We start from the raw sequence: 18,200 nt of genomic DNA on the forward strand, positions 1-18,200 counted from the left end.
GGCCACCTGTGCAGGCTGCCAGGCTTGCCTCAGGCTCCCTCTGCAGCCACGGGACAAGATGTCCACTGCCCGATCTGGCCCAGCGGGACATGGACGTGGGAGCATCTGACTCGCTGGGAGTTGAGGGACTGCAGTCACGAGAGCTGGCCGGCCTCAGGTCCCAGGAGGCCAGAGTCCATCAGCAACAACCCCCTGCATGGCTGAGCCTAAGATCTGGTCATGCAGGCTACCCCCAGTGCCCACCTGGGGAACAGGGTGACCTCAGATGCTGCCCAGGGATGGGGAACTGGGACATGCGGCCTGCTCGCCTCCCGAAGGAGTGTTCTTTTCCCTTGGGTTTAGACACACGAGTCAGAAATGGAGGCACCTGGGCTCTCGGGGTCCTCACCTTACTCCTGGGTACCTCGCCCTGCAGGGGAGCAAGTCTGCACACGCGTGTGGGAAAGGATTCTTAACAGACTCTGCTTTTTCAGAGCAGTGTTAGGTTTGCAGCCAGACTGGGACAGGACAGAGATTTCCCCTCTACCCTTTCCCCGACACACACGTGTCTCCCCATTATCAACAGCCCCCCTCAGAGGGTACATTTGCCACAACTGTCGAACCTACGTGACACACCACCATCACCCACGGCCCAGAGCTGACCTTAGACGTCACTCTCGGGCATCACACCTCCTGCGGGTCTGGACGATGCTGGAATGCCGTGTGGACATGAACCCGTTGTCAGGCTATCCTACAGAGTGTGCTCGCTGCTTTGAAAATCTCTCCCAGCAATTCACCAGCTCCCCACAAACCGCAGCAAACCCCGATCTCTTTACTGTGTACGTCGCGGCACTTGATTTCCAGAATGCGGTGGAGTTGGAATCAGGCAGCCTGGGGTCTGTTCAGATCAGATTAGTTCACCTGGAAGTCTGCACTGAGGGTCCTCCTTGTGTTTCTCATGGCTTGTAGCTCATCTCTTTTTAGCACCGAAAATATCCCACTGGCTGGACAGGCCGTGGTTTACTCACACACGTCCCTAACTACTAAAGGACACCTGGGCTGCCCCCCACGTTTGGCAGTGACGAATAAAGCTATTATGAACCATCTGTGTGCAGGTTTTTGTGCGGACCTATGTTTTCAGCTCCTCTGGGTAAGCACCACGGAGCACGACTGCTGGATCTTATAGTAACAGCACGTTCAGTGTCGTAAGGAGTCACCAAACCGTATTCCAAAGTGGCGGCCCATGCTGCGTTCCCGCCGGCGGTGGGCGAGTGTTCCTGTCGCTCCCCAGCCTCGCCGGCATGCGGTCGTGGCACTGGTCTGGGCTAGGGTCATTCTAGAAGTATGCAGGGGTAGCTCGTCGTTTTCACATGTGTTTCCCTGAGGACGTGTGACGTAGTGTCTTTCCAGATTCTCACTTGCCGCGTGGGTCTTCTTTGGTGAGGTGTCTGTTAAGTTCTCTTGCCTCTTGTAATTGGGTAGTTTGTTTCTTATTGTTGAGTTTTAAGAGTTCTTTGTGAGGGCACCTGGGTGGCTCAGTGGGTTAAAGCCTCTGCCTTCGGCTCAGGTCATGATCTCAGGGTCCTGGGATTGAGCCCTACATCGGGCTCTCTGCTCTGCAGGGAGCCTGCTTCCTCTCTCTCTCTCTCTGCCTGCCTCTCTGCCTACTTGTGATCTCTGTTTTGTCAAATAAATAAATAAAATCTTTAAAAAAAAAAAGAGTTCTTTGTGTATTTTGAGTAACTGTCCTTCATTAGATGTTTTCGGCAAATATTTCCTCCCAGTCTAGTGCAGCTCATCTGTGATCGCTGTCATGGATGCCTTTGTTGTTGTAGCTAGAAAGTCCTTGACACACCCAAGGGCATCTAGGTCTGGGATCGACTGGGAGTTACTTTTTGTGATGGGTTTAAGGTGTGTGTCTAGATTCACTGGAGGCGAGAGCTCTGTGTCCATTCCAGTGGCCAGTGGGTGACCTGCACTTGGCACTTCCCTTTCCTGCTGTTCCTTATGGAGGCCCAGGCAGACTCCCCGGGGAGTCTGCAAACCTCTGAGACCAGAAGGAATCCGGGCTCGCTCCTACAGATGCTTGTTCCCAGAGAGGCCTTTCCTCTCAGTCTAGGTAACAGTCAGCCTGGGTCCTGACAGCATTTTTGCCTCTTGTAACTTCCCCAGTCCATGGCTGAGGTCTCGGTGTACACTAAGACAGAAAGGTAGGAAAGAAGGAAGAGAGGAAGGGAAATCCCTGAAGGAAATAGGAAGTAAAACAAAACAAAGCAAAACAAAAAACCAGTTATCTTGCACTGTTTTAGTTTTTAACACAGGATTTTCCCGAAAATTAAGCAAATTATGCTTTTTTTCAGCAGGGCAAAGAAGTCAGGTCAGGCGAGAAGTGGAGCGATAACCACGAAGTGACTGTGTGTCCTGCTGTGTGCCCTCAGGAGGTCCCCCACAGGCCTGCGTGCGCTCATGTATGAGGCGGTTTCCCTGGGCTTTGGGTTTAATTTTCTGTAAAGAGTAACAGGACAATCGCGCACCGAAAGGAGCAGAGGTCAGAAGGAACAGCCCGCTCCAATCCCTGACACGACCGACCCTCCTTTTCAGGGCACTCAGACCTGAGCACGGTGTGCACCTGCGGGGCTGTCTCAGGGAAAGGCACATCTTCTCGCCCAATCACTAAAAGAAAACCCACCCACCAGATTCACTCTCTTTCCTCAGCATTCTGGAACTTGGAAAAGAGAGTGGTAGAGCTCCTCTTTCGTAACAACATACACGAGAACATTCGGGAAAGAACAGGTGATATTCCAGGGGCTGCTGAGAAACACTGGACTGATTGATTTCTTCAGTCAGTGAAACTTTATTTATTATTTTTAAAATTATTTTAGGGGGGGATGGGAGGGGCGGAGGGAGAGAGAGAATCCTGAGGCAGACACCACACTGAGCAGGGAGCCCAACACAGGGCTCAATCCCAGGACCCTGAGATCATGACCTGAGCTGAAATCAAGTCGGATGCTTAACCGACTGAACCACCAAGGTGCCCCCCAATTTTCTTACTAAGTTCTTAAAAAACTTTTATTTAAGTGGGGCTCGAACTCGTGACTCTGAGTTCAAAAGTCCTCCTCCGATGGAGCCAGCCAGGTACCCATGATGACTGCTCATCGTATCAACAGAACTTCAGCAGCAATCAGACGGCATGCTCAAACATCGTAATTCAAGGACGGAGTATTATTATAACGGGACTATTTGCCAAGATGGAATGTGGTTCACACAATGCATCCACACAAACGTCTACAAGGTGCCAGCCATTCCTGGGGCATTTCGGACTCATCAGTGAACGAGTCAGACAAAAGCCCTTGCTCTGCTTGAAGGAACAAACATTCTAGCAGGGAAGGCACACAGTAAACATGAGTGTAATCATCAAGTAAAAGACACGGCAGGTTAGAAAGCGGCATGCTATGGAAAACACCAGAGGGGTTAAGGGGGCCTGGGGCCAGGGGCAGAGGTGGAGGTGGGGAGCGGGGTCACTGGGCTCTCGAGTTCCTCTGGCTTTTCTCCCCTCCGCACACATGCGCTTCTTCGGTGTCTAGACTAGCACCTGCTGTTTCCTGCTCACCTGCTCACAGCCTCGCCAAGGGCGCACGGACTCCATGCCCTGTGGATGTCAAGGAGGCCAAGGTCCGCAGACTAGACCGACTCAGGGCTGGAAAGTCAGGTCGGTCCAAGGTCAGCAGCAAGAGTGTAACGTTGGCCCTGACAGGCTGAAAGCCAACAGTTCTGGTGGTCTTTCCGAACAGGTAAGTGGTGAAACGTACTTGCCGAGAAGGGCAAGCCTGACACTCAGCCTTCTACTCATCTTCTTCTGAATGTCAACAACATCCCATCAGGCTCATGAAATGTGAATCTTTCTCCTTGGTAACGTGACCGAGACTGGGCAGACAGCGTGGTTGTGATTGGGGCAGCCCTTGCTGTCCACATCACGTAACCTCAGCAGATGAAGTGTGTGGGAGCTTCAGCGGATGGGATGGAGAGAAGTTCCAAGATAGCCAGAAGGCTCGGATGGCTGCGGGAGGCGGCAAGAGGGGAGACTGGTCAGGGGCAGGGTCAGAAGAGTAGGTGGCAGAGATCCTGTCTACACTGAAAGGACCTGGGCTTTTCCTCTGGGTTGAGTAGGGTTCTGAGCAGGAGAGGCTTAATCTGATTCACATTTCAGAAAGATCATTGTGACTGCTAGATTGAGACTAAAATGAAGGTGCCCGTGGGTGGAAAGACAGGAGTCCAGAGAGGCGACTGCACAAGTCCAGGTGAGGGATGGCCATAAGCGATGGCTGTGTTCTGGATGTGTTTTCAAGGGAGGAACAGCAGGATTTTCTTGGGAGATTGGAGGCAGGGTGTAGAGAAAGGGAAGCTGGTGATGGCTGTAAGGTTTCTGTTCTGGGGAACCACAAAATTAGCATCGCCATTTGCTAGTGACCTTCTCTATGCTGAGACTGTGCTGGGTACAGGCTGAGCAGCAAAGGCCTGGGGCATGTCCTCAAGGTACTAGCAGTCCAGGGCAGGGGTGCAGAGGAACACAGTTAGACATCTCAGTAAGGAGTTAGGTACAGGACACTATGGAGACACCAAGGGGATGTGCAGAAAGGAAAGTGCCCAGCAGAGTTCTCAAGGTGGCGACGGGTGAGCGGAGTTACAAAGAATGGAGGGAGGGGCATCTGGGTGGCTCAGTTGGTTGAGCGTCTGACTTCTGATTTCTGCTCGGGTTATGATCTCACGGTTGTGAGATCAAGCCCCGCACTGGGCTCTGTGCTCATTGTGGAGTCTGCTTAGGATTCTTTCTCTCTCAAATTAAGAAATAAAATCTTAAAAAAATAAAATAAAAAAGAATGGAGGTAAATTCTCCAACCAACGAGGAGGAGGCCTTGAGGAAACAGAAAAGACAAGGGCACAAGGCAAGAGGAGTCATGAAGGGCAGGACTTCGGAGCTCGGGGACAGCTCCCGGGACTGGGGGCATGCGGACAGGGCAGTCGGGATTGAGCCATTTGTGGTCTATGCTGACAGGATCTGACCACACCCAAGAGAGCCTGAGAGCCAAAAGGGCCTCGAGGCCGGTGAGCCACAGGCTGGACTGGACTGGCTGCTGCAACATGGAGACGAGAGCGTGAGAGGACTGGAGAAGATACGCCAGGCCTGAAGGTCTGACTGGAGGTCGGGCATGAGAGAGACGGCGCAGTCAAAGGTGCCCACTGGCTGCCGGCTGGGCCGTCACTGCCGCGGAAACCCCCGGAAGAGGCTCGCGCTGGAGAAGGAAGCGTTTCCTCCCCGTTGCAGAGCCTGGTGGCGAACACCCAGGAGGTGAGCTGAAGGGGGAGCTCTAGGCTGGAGGAAGGAATCCGGGAGTTGTCCCTGCTCAATGGCCTAGGCTCGAGGATGGAGGAGAAATCACAGACCGGCCCCTGGGGACAGTGACACTTCGGGAGCAAGAGTGGGGTCAGAGAAGCGGCAGCGGAAGTCGGAGAACCAGAGGCGCGCTGCCTGGGAAACCTCTCTGCCTCCATTCGCCACCCCACCCGCCCCGTCTCCGTTCCCCAAAGGTCCGATTTCTACTTAGGCTGCTGTGTTGGAGGTGGGGAGGCTTCCAGGCCGGGGCCGCGGGGGCTCCCCAGTGGCCTGTAAGCGGGGCGATCCCATCGGAGGCAAGCGCGGGACTTCCGCCTGGAGTCCGGGGCCTAGACTCTCCCCCTTCTGGACTTGGGACCAGGAGACACGGAGTCTGAGGAAGGGCTGGCAGCCATCCGGAGACTAACAAGGATGAGTCCCCAAAGAAGGAAAGAAATGAGGTTGCTGGTGACATCGAGCTCCAGGATGCAGCAGTGCCGCTTTTCGGCTCGAATGTTATGAAGGTGGCAGGCGTCTGTCGCTTCCTGGCAGTGTCATCTCCTGACCCGGAGTGTGGGCTGTGATGTGGCGCTATATCCCCCTTGCGTGAGAGCCTCTGAGGACTGGAGGACGTTTGTCCAGTGTCTGGGAGGGGGTTAGACCAGCGGGCTGGGCCGGCCGGGCGGTGGGTTGGGCAGAACCCAGCACACAGGGAGCGGGAAAGCCAGACGAGGCCGGCTTGTTTCCTTCAAGGACGAAGTCGGGCCGCCGGCTGGGCAGCTCTGCTGGGCTTCACTCCGACGGAGGCACACAGGGAAGCAGGGAGCCGCGGGGACCCCGACGCTCGTGCTCCCGGGGAGGAACGGTACCGGTTTCGCCGCGGGCCACCGGGCAGTGTCCCCACGCTCTCGGCCTGCGCGTCCGTGATTCGGCGGCTCCTGCTGCTCTGGCAAGAACCCGCCGTGCGGTTTCCCGGTCAAGTGTGCGGGGACAGGCCCGTCAGCCCGTCCTGCAGCCCAGCTCCCCAGCAAAGCCCGGCCGGAGGCCCGCGGGTGGGCTCGGCTTCCAGGGGGTACGGGGCGCGACCGCAGCGCCGGCATCGGAGCACGTCTGCGGGGGTGGAGAAGGGAGAGCGCGGGCCAGGGAGCAGCGGGTCCCTGCGGCGGGGACGCGGGGACGGTGCGCCTGGTGTACCCCGAGGAACCGCGGGCCTGTCCCTCCTGCGGGTGTTGGAGCAGCGGGCTTGGGGAGAAACCTCCCGGGGCTCAGCGTTCATGCTCATGGCTTACGGTTTGCCTGTTTCGCCTGCGTCACATTCGTAGAACGACGAAGAGGACATTTGGCTCCAGGTGCAAAGGGAGTGAGGGCGGCGCAAGCAGCTCGGGGCGCATGCGCGGGCGGAAATGCGGCCCCGGGGCCCGGGGGCGGCCACCGCCGCTGGGGACCATGTGGGGACCGCCCGCTGCGGGCTGATGCCGCTGTGGCTAACGCTGCACAACGCCGCTGGCCGCTGCCCTCCGAAGCGGAGCCTAGAAACCGCGCCGGGTCCCGGGTCCCAGCCGGGCGCAGGCCTGCCTCCGCCACCTCCTGGGCCTCCTCCCGGCCCCACGCTCGCCGCCTCCCCACCCCGGCCTCCCCGAGCGCACCCTCCCTTCACTCAGGAGGCGAAGCCCGCCTGCTGGCCCAGGCCTAGCCCGGACTCCTCTGGGAGCTTCTGCTGCCAAAGGAGGGAGCGATGCGGCTGAAGGCAGACGCTGGGGGACAAGGGAAACCCAAGGCGCAACTTGGAGCCTCGGTAAACGTGGCGCCCAGCAAAGACTCTGAGCTGGGCCCTGGCCCCGCTGAGCGACCAGGAGCGGAATCTGTCCCTAGATTCTTGACCTGCCGCCGGAGCCTTAGAGCAGAAAATGAACAGATGTCACAGGAAATCTAGCAGGACTTCACTCCATTAATCTGACCACGTAGTCATTAGAGATTTCTATCAGTGTCTGTCATCTTTAGGCCTTGGATTACCTGAAAAAGCTACAACAGCTGTTTGATTTAGAAAGTCTAATGAACTGAAACGTTCTTGGTAGATTGTTAAGCCAAACATTTTTCTGTTAAGCTTTTAAAAGCTAAGAACCCTTAAGATTTTAGGGTCTAAAAGTGTACACCTTCAGCTTTAGTGGTTAAATTTTCGTAACAAGCTGAAAAATTATTCAGGGCTCCCTTATTTAAGAGTTACTTGGGCCATTTCAGACACCTGTAAGGAGAAATTAAGATGCAGGAAAAGAGGACTATCCGTTTGAGACAATACTACGGAGATTCTTTTTGGCTCTACTAGTTTAAGATCTCACATTCTGCATTAGTGACCAATGAAAGGATAAAATCAAATGGAGTAACGGGAAATGACATATTGTGAAACAAACATATAAAATTTAATCCCTTTGGTTTTAAAATATATCTTCAAAGATACAATTAAAAACAATAAGAGAGACAAAAATTTATTTCATAAAACAAAATATAAAATAGTTATGACCCGTGTCCCATGATATCTTGTCTTAGAAAACCAGCAATTTAGTTCACATACTTCATTAGAATAGTTTAATGTAAAAATGTAACCATCAATCCTACTTATACAAATAGACCTATTCTAGCTCCCTGAACCGAGATCCCTGTGATTTTGTTATAAAATTACACTTTTTAGTACTTTATATATTTAAACATGTTTACAAAAAATGCTCCCCTGGCACAGTCACATGGTCTCATAAACTCATGAATGCTTCCTAGAATCGTTAGCATACGAGAAGATCAAAGCTTGAAGGCTCTGGAACACGGTAACCCAGAAATCACTTCTTGCAGGAGGAAGACAAGGAAGGTCTCCACGTCAGGATGCATCACCTGGTACCCGACAAGGCCACGCGTTTCAGAAAGACCGCATATCCACTCCCGCAGGTATGCACGGCTGCCATGAGCCTGCGCAGCAGAGCGGAGCTGCAGGAGTGTTTCCCCTATGCTTCGTGGGCTACAGGTGCGGAGATCTGAGTAACAACCCTCTCAAGAGCAAAGAGAATCTCTGCCGTCTGCGAAGGTTTTGCTATGCTCTATGAGCGCTGTCTGGGAAAACACGCCGGAACATTTCAGTGAGCTCCGCTAAGCACAGTACTCGATCTGCTTGGTATACACGACGGAAAATAACTTAACCTTTCATTTAGGCAAAGTCTTCAAGGTAGACCTTGTTGCATCTCTTCACTCTATGTACAGACACCACGGTTATATATTATCTATTTGTATAAGACACGTATATACACATTTACAGACACAGGCCTTCAAAAACGTATTGCACTTATATACAACGCGGCGTTAGCTTAACTGATTCACACGGTGACCCATTTCAGTTCTTTGACACATTCAAGAAAGTTGCAAAGGAAGATTCAGTAACATGCCCTATCTGAGTAAACGTTTTCTGGAGGACAAGAGGCTGAGGGAGAAAGGGCGAGTCCTCGCCTCTTCGGAGGCCACTACCACCACCCTGAGGCAGTCAGAGCTACGCTGAGCAGGCGAGGGCAAAATCCTTAAACCCAAGCCCATTGCCTTTTCTGGCTTGTACTAGTGAGCAGGCCCACTAACATTGAAGAGACAAGGTAGATAGCCCAATAGTTTTATAAATAATGGAGCAGATATTCCAAAGGTTCCCAGAGAGTCCATTAAACCTTAGAACACAGTTTTCACTTTTAATCCTAAGTAATGATATCAGAATACTGATATCCGAAAATTCAAACATACTGGCGTATGGATTTCTGTCGTCTGGACATGCTGAGGTGGTACGTCGAACGCGACCTACGAGCCAAATGTAGTGCCGCCTCCTACTCGCAAGGAGTCCCTTCCGCTGACCTCCACCCTTCCCCGCGGTGTACCTGCGGCGGGCCAAACAGTGAGGCCCACGTAACCTTCCTTGAACTCGCTGGGAGAGGTGGGCCAGCGTGCCCTTAGATCTCCGTGAGCGTGAGCCTGTACGACCCCCCGGCTTCTTCGATCTGCAGCTGGAAGGTGTCTTCATTGGAGTAATGCTTCACGATGTTATCATCCATGTTCACCAGAATCCTGAGAGGAGAAGCAAGACAGGTCTCCTCATTCCTGCCCGTTTGGAAGGCAGGCTGGGTCTCACGGGCAGCGCGGCCCGTCCCAGCTGCGACATGGGAGGTACATTATTTACAAAACCTCCCGCAGCCTCCATCCCCTCGCGGAGGTAGTGTCAGGGCCTATCTTGTAAGGCTGTTCGAGGACTACATGAGGGACCCCAGTAAAGCCCTTCGAATAGCGTCGGGCCCGGGGTGAAACAAAGCATACTAGCTTATCTCCTGCTATTACTTCAGCATGTAGGACTCCCTCGATAGACAGGAGCTCTTACAATGCCAGAATAAGTCTGCAGAAGCAGCACCTCACTGATCCAGCTCTAGAAAGCATATTAGTTCAATTAACCTATGGGATCTGAAGCCACAGCTGCCTGACCAGTTCTCTTCCCTGGCAAGTTATTCTCAACATTTAAGTGAACTACTAGGAAGTCTGACCCTTCCCACTAGGCTCATCCACAAAATTCCAATTACGATTTGCTTTAGAATGAAGCCCAATGATTCTTATGCTATACTCTGCTTACCCATATCAAGTAGCAGAGTCACTTGAGTGAAATGAAACTAAAAATATTAATTTCGGGGCCAGGGAGCAATGTTTTATGATTAAAAACACAGTCCAGGACAGGAGAACACAGTAGAGGGAGCAAAGATTGAACCTGAACCATGGCCTTGGCACTAACCTGCTACCTGAGCTTGGACATCACAGGCTCTCTGCCTCAGCTGCCAGGTCTATGAACTAATGAATGCCCAGCCTGGCTCAAAGGTTAAAGTGAAAGTCAAGTACTACGCCAAGTGCCTGGTCCAGTGCCTGACTCATGCCGGGGGCACAACAAACGGGGCCATGTCTGCTTTTACCCTGACTCAATCTCGTAACGTGCTCTGGGATTTGGAGCTGCTTCACTGGTACCAAGTGCAGGAAGAGCAAATAAAAATCTTACTTGAAATAAAAAAAAAAGGTCCACAAAGATGTCTTAGAAAGGCAGATCAATTTAATGTGGATATTTTAAGAAAAATATATCCCCGCATTTCACATTCCTGTAACTTTTTCTAAACTGGGCACAAATGCATGTGAATTCCACTAATGTTACAGAATATTAACATTACTTAGAAGTACTAGGAATGCCAGGTAATGCTTACCCTTTTTTACATTTCTTGAATATCTTCCCAATCTTATCGTGGGGCACATCGTATTTGTCTGAGATCTAAAAGAACAAAGAAAAATAATTACAAAATGCTGATCTCGAGGCTTTAAAACACACACTATAAATACTATGGGACACTCACTCAGTTTTCTGTCTTTCAAAAATTCACGTGCACGGCAGTACAGGAAATGCCTGCAGACCGTGTGTGTGTGTGGGGGGGGTTACCTGCCTTTGGAGGAAGCAGTGGTCACCAGCCTGTCACCACCCCCTAGCGTACTGATGGCTCTCTGTGGGTTATGTGGTCCTCTTTCTGGAACGTGACTACGCTCTAGAGCACTGTTAGGTTTCCAGAAGGAAGTGTGCAGCTGCTCAGTGCCGCTCTGCTCCCCGGGGACCCACAGCTCCCATCCGCGGCGCTCCTGTGACCCTGACGTGGCCACAGGGCCCCAACCTGATGACCTAAGCCCCATGGCTTCCAGTCGGGGTCCTGCCCTGTGGGTCACACCACCGCGCATGCTCTGCTCAAGCCCATAATGGCCCCGCTCTGGAGTCCGACCCAGCGGCCTTGACTCAGCTCTGACCCTCCGCCTCCCCCGCTCAGGAGGGAGAAGCTCTGATTCCCTGCAGTGCGGGGCTGCGGCGAGGACTCCGCGTGTCCAGCACAGAGCAGGGGTTCACTTCAGATACAGAATCACGCAAAGGAAACAATGCTTGAATGTCCCAGAGCCTAGGAGATACGTCGAGGTCCCTGATCATAAACCATGACTGCGCCTCTGCCCGTTTCTACCGAGAGCCTCTCTGAGAGCAGCACAGATTCTCACAAAGCCCATGAGGCTCCGTGATTAACCAGGAGGTTAATGTGGCCGTGGCCACTGGGGTGTGGCCCTTGGGCCCTCCAGAGCCTCAGGCCTTCCACCCCCTTCCATGATCTGTAAGGTGCCGACTGAGCAGTAGAATCAGGGTAGTGTCAAGTGTGCAGGTTTCCTGTCAAAGCACAGAGGCTGTCTTTAAGGAGAGAGGATGAATTAATCCAAGGATAAGCTGACTCCATCTACACCAAATGCTTTATCTGGAATTGTGCAGACCATCCCCAAACTGGGGCTACCATCGACCATCTGAAGAGCAAAGCTCAAAGCAGCACTGAGAAAGGGGGCCTCGGAAGGCCAACCTGCAGACCGCTTTCAAGCTAACAAAATACCCAGTTCAAACCCAATCTAAGCTCCCATCATCCAAGCATCCACTTCTTTTTTGTATCACTGTGTCGTACTTCCTCGCGCACTTATGAAGCATCAGTTAGGAAACCCCAGGCCTGAGAGAGACACAACCCTGACGAATTCTTGATGGGCTCTGAGCACGATGCATTTGCACAGTAAGACTCAGCCTTCTTTACTTCCTTTCTCTCCCTAATTAAGAGTTTGCATGGTTCTGGAGAAATGAGGAAAGGTTACCAGAAGACAAGGTAAGAAAGAGTAATGTAGGGGCGCCTGGGTGGCTCAGTGGGTTAAAGCCTCTTCCTTTAGCTCAGGTCACGATCCCGGGGTCCTGGGATCGAGCCCCGCGCATCGGGCTCTGTGCTCAGTGGGGAGCCTGCTTCCCCCTCTGTCTCTGCCTGACTCTCTGACTACTAGTGATCTCTGTCAAATAAATAAATAAAATCTTAAAAAAAAAAGAGTAACGTAGGAAAAACCGCCCGAAGCTGAAAAACAACAGAAAGCCGAGGCTGATGGTGGTGCTGGTTTCGTTGTGGGGAGGGAATGTGCTTGGAGATGCCTGTGAGCCCCGGGACCCCGAGAGACCATGGCTCCCCCCAGCCCACTGTTCGCTCGCCCTGCTTTATTTTTTGTCACTGCATTTATCAGTGCCTGGAAAATTACTTCTTAGTTTCTTACTTTCTTGTCCACACCCTCCTCTCTGGACCCGAAGCTCCATTCGGCAACGTGTCACCTACTCTCATGACTCTGGCAGCTAGAACAAAACCTGGTGCCAAGCAGGCGCTTAGTAACACGTGTTAGCGGAATTCAGCACGCCGTGGCTGTCAGGGGAGCCGGGGGAAACCCATTTCCTGTGGTGCGCATGCTCTGAGCTTGAAGATGTCTGTGATTTCTAGCGAGTTGATTAATAGCAGGACACAGTGCTGACTCCTTGAACTGTATCCTGGGGCAAAGCTAAAATGGCCTCCTCCTCACGCCAACTCTTGCTGATGTCCCAGCAGGGCTGGCTGGGGTCAGTTTGCTCAGTGCTGAGGCCTTAGTGGGAAAGATTATGGTTATCAGTGGCTCCATGTCTAAATTTTCTCAAATAGGTTTTGGCTAAGGACTTGATATAAACTTGGTCATTCCCCAGGATCAGGAGTTTCAAAGGCAGACCCAGGAGCCATTGTTTTTATGCAGGAAGTTTGTAAAGATTTCTATTTGATTAAAAATAATTTTTGTGAGCTTCTAAATGGTTTGTTAAATGGCAGTCTTCCTTTAACCAAGTATATTAAAACTATTTCAGGGGTGCCTGGGGGCTCAGTTGGTCAAGCATCCAACTCTTGGTTTCGGCTCAGGTCATGATCTCAGGGTCCTGGAATCGAGCCCCATGTCAGGCTCTGCACTCAGCAGGGGGTCTGCTTGAGATTCTCTCTCTCCCTCTGCCCCTCCTGCTTATACTGGCTTTCTCTCTCTAAAATAAATAGAATCTTAAAAACAAAAACAAAAACAAAACCCAACCTCCCCCCACCAAAAAGCCCCCCTATCTCATTGATCAGCACAAAAGCCATCAGTTCGGTTGATAAGACGTTACTCAGAAGTTACTTCTACCAACTAGTATGCTGGGTGCAGTGGCGTGAGGCCCAGTGGGGAAGGCCCTGCAGACGACTGAGGGCCCCACGAGACAGGTTGAAACCTGGGCTGTGCCACAGGCACAGGCCTCAGAGATTTCCATAACAAGGAATCTGGGTGGTCTGATAAAATGTGTTTCAGCAGGATTCTACTTCAGTAGGTTTAACTTTCGCAGGAGGGTTTCCAAGTTCCTACTACTTACAGCCTCCATCAAGCCTTTCAGAGATGGAGTCTTGAGCATCAGGGCATCAAAGACTTCCTCTGACTCCTTGCGTACGTAGAGCAGCACTAATCCACAGCCAGCAATAAGGAGGGGGCAAGAAAAAGGACATAGTTATTCATCTGAGCAAAATGAGCGAACAGATCCTAGATACCGGTTAAACTAAAAAGACACACATCAAGAACAGTGAACATGAACCAATGTCCAATCCATCTGGAGGAACACAGCTTTCAGCTTCTTTTAACTCTCGGGTAAGTCCAAGCTCTGAGCCGAGAGCTGGTCTGATTCAAGATAGTCAGGCTACACAAGATTGGCCTGAGCACGTCATGCTTTTGGCAGATGCGGAATCCCCTTCTCTCTGACAGCTCCCCCAGGACTGCAAGCCGACGCACCTCTCTTTGGTTCTTCTAGCCGAGTCAGCTTAGCAGCAGGGGCGATCGAAAAATCCTCCTCCGATCCATACGGAGCCCTTTTCAAGTTAGAGCTGCAGGCAATCCGAAAGATGTGATTAGTGACTCCAACTTCTACCACTTGTGGAAACAAAGAGCTTCAGGGTGTACCACTGAAGTTCAGATTTAAAATGACCTTCATTCTTTTTCTGATCCAGCTCCATTAGTTTGTGGAGGAAAATCTGAGGCCCAAGGAAAGACACTGACTGAACCAGCTCGGGCTGTTCAAGGGCAGAGCTGGGACTATACACTCGGGTCGGCTGCCGGACGCTCTGCACTGCTCGGACACTAGAGCAAAGTGCTTCTCAGCAACACAGAGCTGCTTTTCAGGAAGCATTTTATAGAGGAAGTAGGATTTGAGATAATAACAAGCATACACACATGCACGTATAAAGGTGGCAACAAAGAAGAGAATATGTCAACAAAGGGGGGAAGCACAACCGCAGAGCCAGGAAACAGCACCATAACTGAAAATGCAAATGAAGGAAGAGGGCTTGGTTTCAAGCAGAAGGATCACGTCAAGAATAGGGGCTGTGCCTTCTTCGGCTTCTCAGTCTGTCTTAGTTTCCAGCGCACACCCAGGCCTCCCGTGAAAGCACCTGAGGTACGTCTGAGCACACGAAGAGTCTGAGAGGAAATGGATGGCCTTCAGAGAACATGCTCCCTACGCAACAACACGGGTCTAAAAGGGGAGCCCCAAAGAGGGGACCGGACATGGCTGAGTGCTGAGCAGGGGGTGTCCCTGTATGGGCAGTCAGGGCCCAAGTGGGCCACGGAGGGTGACCGCATGTCAGGGGCAGTGACACCTCCACAGCAAGGAGCACACCCAGGGCCAGCTTCCTTCTTTGAAAGGGAACAGGGCTTCTTGGAGAAGAAGCGGACCCTCGGGCTGGGGAAGGGAAAGCACCAGTGCCTGGAAGACACTGGGCGCGGGTGTGAGGGAGCACCCAGGGAGCTGGGGGGGGAGGGCATCAGGGCTCAGGAGTAGCTGGAAGGACCAACGGACCTTCTAGAACAATTTGATCAAACTAGATGACAGAAATGATTTGCAAGGGCGCCTGGGTGGTTCAGTGGGTTAAAGCCTCTGCCTTCAGCTCAGGTCATGATCCCAGGGTCCTGGGATCAAGCCCCACATCCGGCTCTCTGCTCCTCGGAAAGCCTGCTTTCTCCTCTCTCTCTGCCTGCTTGTGATCTCTGTCTGTCAAATAAATAAATAAAATCTTTAAAAAAAAAAAAGAAAAGAAATGATTTGCAACTTGTTGAACAGAGCCGGAAACTAGGAGTCCATACTGATGATAAAAAAAAAAGGAAGAAATTAAAAGTCTGATGAGGAATGAAATTTTCACCTAGCGACAAAGCGCCTCCCCACTACAGACTTACTACAAAAGGAGGACGGGTGCCCTCGCAGCGGCGCAGCCTGGCAGACACCACCTTGATCATGTGATCAAAGTGAACCACACTATGCGGGGAGGGGGACGAGGGGGGGACCAAAACCGTGCTACGTGACAGGACACACGGGGAGCGCAGCGTTATCCCTACGACACTCCTGCCAAGATGCATAATTCCCTGAGTCTAATCATGACAGAACAACAGAGACCCAAACTAGAGGACATTCTACAAAGCAACGGCTCGTAATCTTCAAAAGTATTAGGTCGGGGCTATAGCTCAGTGGTAGAGCATTTGACTGCAAAAGTATTAGGTCAGGAAAGTCAAGAAGATGAGACTGTTCAAGACTGAAGGAGAATAAAGACACAACTACACACACAGTCTGAGTCTGCGCAGGAGCCTCCTCTGCTATAAAGGACATTATGGGAACACCTGAATGGAACGTCTTGTTACTATCCTGGCTCCGCTATGTGGGAGACTGTCCCCATCTGCAGGAAATATACACAAGGTGTTTGGGAATGACAGGTCATGGAGTCTGCAGCTGACTCTCCAACGGCTCAGGAAAAAATGAGGTCTTTGCATTGTACTTGCTATTTTTCTTTAAGTTTGAGATTGTTTAAAAATAAAAAGAATTTGTTAAAACAAAACAAAACATAAAACTTACCCTTCACCCTCCAGTTCTTCTGGGGCAATGGGAAGGACCTAAGACCAAAAAAAAAAAAAAAATTGTTTTCTAGCATATGCTCAAAATATTTCACACCATAAGTAACTTATTTCTAAAATGAAAATAATTTTGAATTTAGTCTAGTCCAAAATCTCTTAGCCTTATTTGTCAATAACCAGATCCTTCTGGGCATGAACTCCTCTAAAGCAGGGAATGGCCAACTAGGGCCCATGAGCCAAGTGGGGCCCGATGCCTGTTCACAGAAATTTACTGGTGCACGGACATGCTCACTCCCGGGCATCTGGCACTGCAGCGGCAGAGCTGAAGAGTCACAGCAGACACCATGTGGCTCCAGAAGCCTACAGAATTTGCTCTCTGAGCCTTTACAGGAAAAGTCTGTCAACCCCTGCTCGCCCCAAAGCTTCTCATTAGAAACTGGAGACATGGTTGGGGCATCTGGGTGGCTCTTGACATCGGCTCAGATCATGATCTCTGAGGTATGTCTGAGCACATGGAAAGTTCGAGAGGCAGTGAAGAACGGCCTTCAGAGAAAAGGCTCCCTATGCAACCTGGGTCAGAAAGGGGAGCACCAAAGAGGAGACCGGACCCTCAACGTGGCCGAGCGCTGAGTAGCGGGGGCGCTGCTGTGAGCGGTCAGGGATGGAGCCTACGCAGGGCTCCACGCTCAGCGATGAGCCTGCTTGAGATTCGCGCTCCCTCTGCCCTCCCCCCACGACGCACTCAGTCTTTCAAATAAATAAACCTTAAAGAAAAAAAAAGAGAGAGAAAGATACATTGGCAATACCCTCCCAATCCCCAAAACTTAAAAACTCACTGATCCATATACATCCGTGCACGAAGTGCACGGGAGACCACCTTCTTCATATTGTTTTGAGCTCCGCAGAGAAAGCAGGCCCCACGCGGGCCAGGCTATTCTCTCTACTAAGCTTCTGCTCAAAGCAGGTGTGGCCAGTTGTGAACTTTTATATTAATTGCCAAGATACGGCTGTGTATGTGCCAACTATGATTCAGTAACTGATACAATGAGGAGAGCCTTCAGATGCTCTTTTTTTTGTTTTTTCTTTTTAAATCTTTTTTAAAAAAAAATATTTTATTTATTTATTTATCTATCAGAGAGAGAGAGACAGGGAGAGAGAGAGAGAGAGTGTGTGAGAGCATGCACACAAGCAGGTTGAGAGAGGCAGGCAGAGGCAAAGAGAGAAGCAGGTTCCCTGTCAAGCAAGGAGCCTGATGTGGGACTTGATCCCAGGACCGTGGGATCATGACCTGAGCCAAAGGCAGTGGCTAATCCAACTGAGCCACTCAGGCGGATGTTCTTTTTGCCATGAAGGTTACCTACCCTAAGTCTTCCTGTGGCTGTTCCCTCCTTCCCAGAACCATATAAGTTAAATGCACAAGATCATAGATCCGGACTCCAAACTGTTACTATTCTAACAATTTAAAAATAAACTATGACATAAACACACACAGACAAACAGAGTGAAGTTCACAGGTTTGGTACTTCATTCCTGTCAACAAGGCTTACATCCACCTTATTGTAAGGACAGTGTATCACCCAACAGAATATTCCAGAAGGCTGGCCCATAACACTGGTCAAAACTCTCTACACTGGCTTCTGTTTACCAGGAATGCCAAAGACCTTCTCTCGCGGCCGCCCCAGGATCCTGGTTACCTACGTGAGTGCCCCGCTGGAGGCTGGCAAAGTGCACATCGGGAATGAAGAGGACAGGCTGGGTGTCCAGATCAACGAAGGGCTTGAACACCGTGATATCCATCCGTTTGTGCGAGGGAAGCAGTGGCACTTTAACATCGGAAACTGGGGGGGGGAAAAAAGATGACCCCCTAGTCAACCACTTCGGTACCCATACTGGACGCAGGCTAGAGCATTCCCCTCCAATGTAAGGCCCTTAAACAGCAGCACTCTAGAAGGAAGAGCTCACATTGCCTGAGCCAAGAGGAAAATCACAGCCCACGTGAAGAAATACATTGGTTACATTTATACTAAAATCAACTGAACATCTTAGCAAAATGAGA

At 51.3% G+C, this 18,200-nt stretch overlaps 1 protein-coding gene across 2 annotated transcripts in view; it reads right to left on the reverse strand.

Annotated features, from left to right (window-relative positions):
- Positions 1-7,807: 7,807 nt before the first annotated feature.
- The window catches only part of GRHL1 (grainyhead like transcription factor 1), a 51,568-nt gene continuing 41,175 nt past the window's right edge, over positions 7,808-18,200 (reverse strand). For both annotated transcript variants that reach the window (XM_045084888.1, XM_045084887.1), the window contains exons 11-16: positions 17,843-17,982; positions 16,146-16,183; positions 14,039-14,130; positions 13,629-13,714; positions 10,600-10,664; positions 7,808-9,433 (exon numbers count right to left, since the gene is read on the reverse strand). In XM_045084888.1, the coding sequence (XP_044940823.1) occupies positions 9,319-9,433; positions 10,600-10,664; positions 13,629-13,714; positions 14,039-14,130; positions 16,146-16,183; positions 17,843-17,982 (536 nt within the window). In that variant the 3' untranslated portion in view covers positions 7,808-9,318. The remainder of the gene's footprint in view (positions 9,434-10,599; positions 10,665-13,628; positions 13,715-14,038; positions 14,131-16,145; positions 16,184-17,842; positions 17,983-18,200) is intronic.

The sequence above is a fragment of the Mustela putorius genome, unplaced genomic scaffold, assembly GCF_011764305.1.
Source record: "Mustela putorius furo isolate JIRA1106 unplaced genomic scaffold, ASM1176430v1.1 tig00000813_pilon_pilon_pilon, whole genome shotgun sequence".
Classification (NCBI taxonomy): Eukaryota; Metazoa; Chordata; class Mammalia; order Carnivora; family Mustelidae; genus Mustela; species Mustela putorius.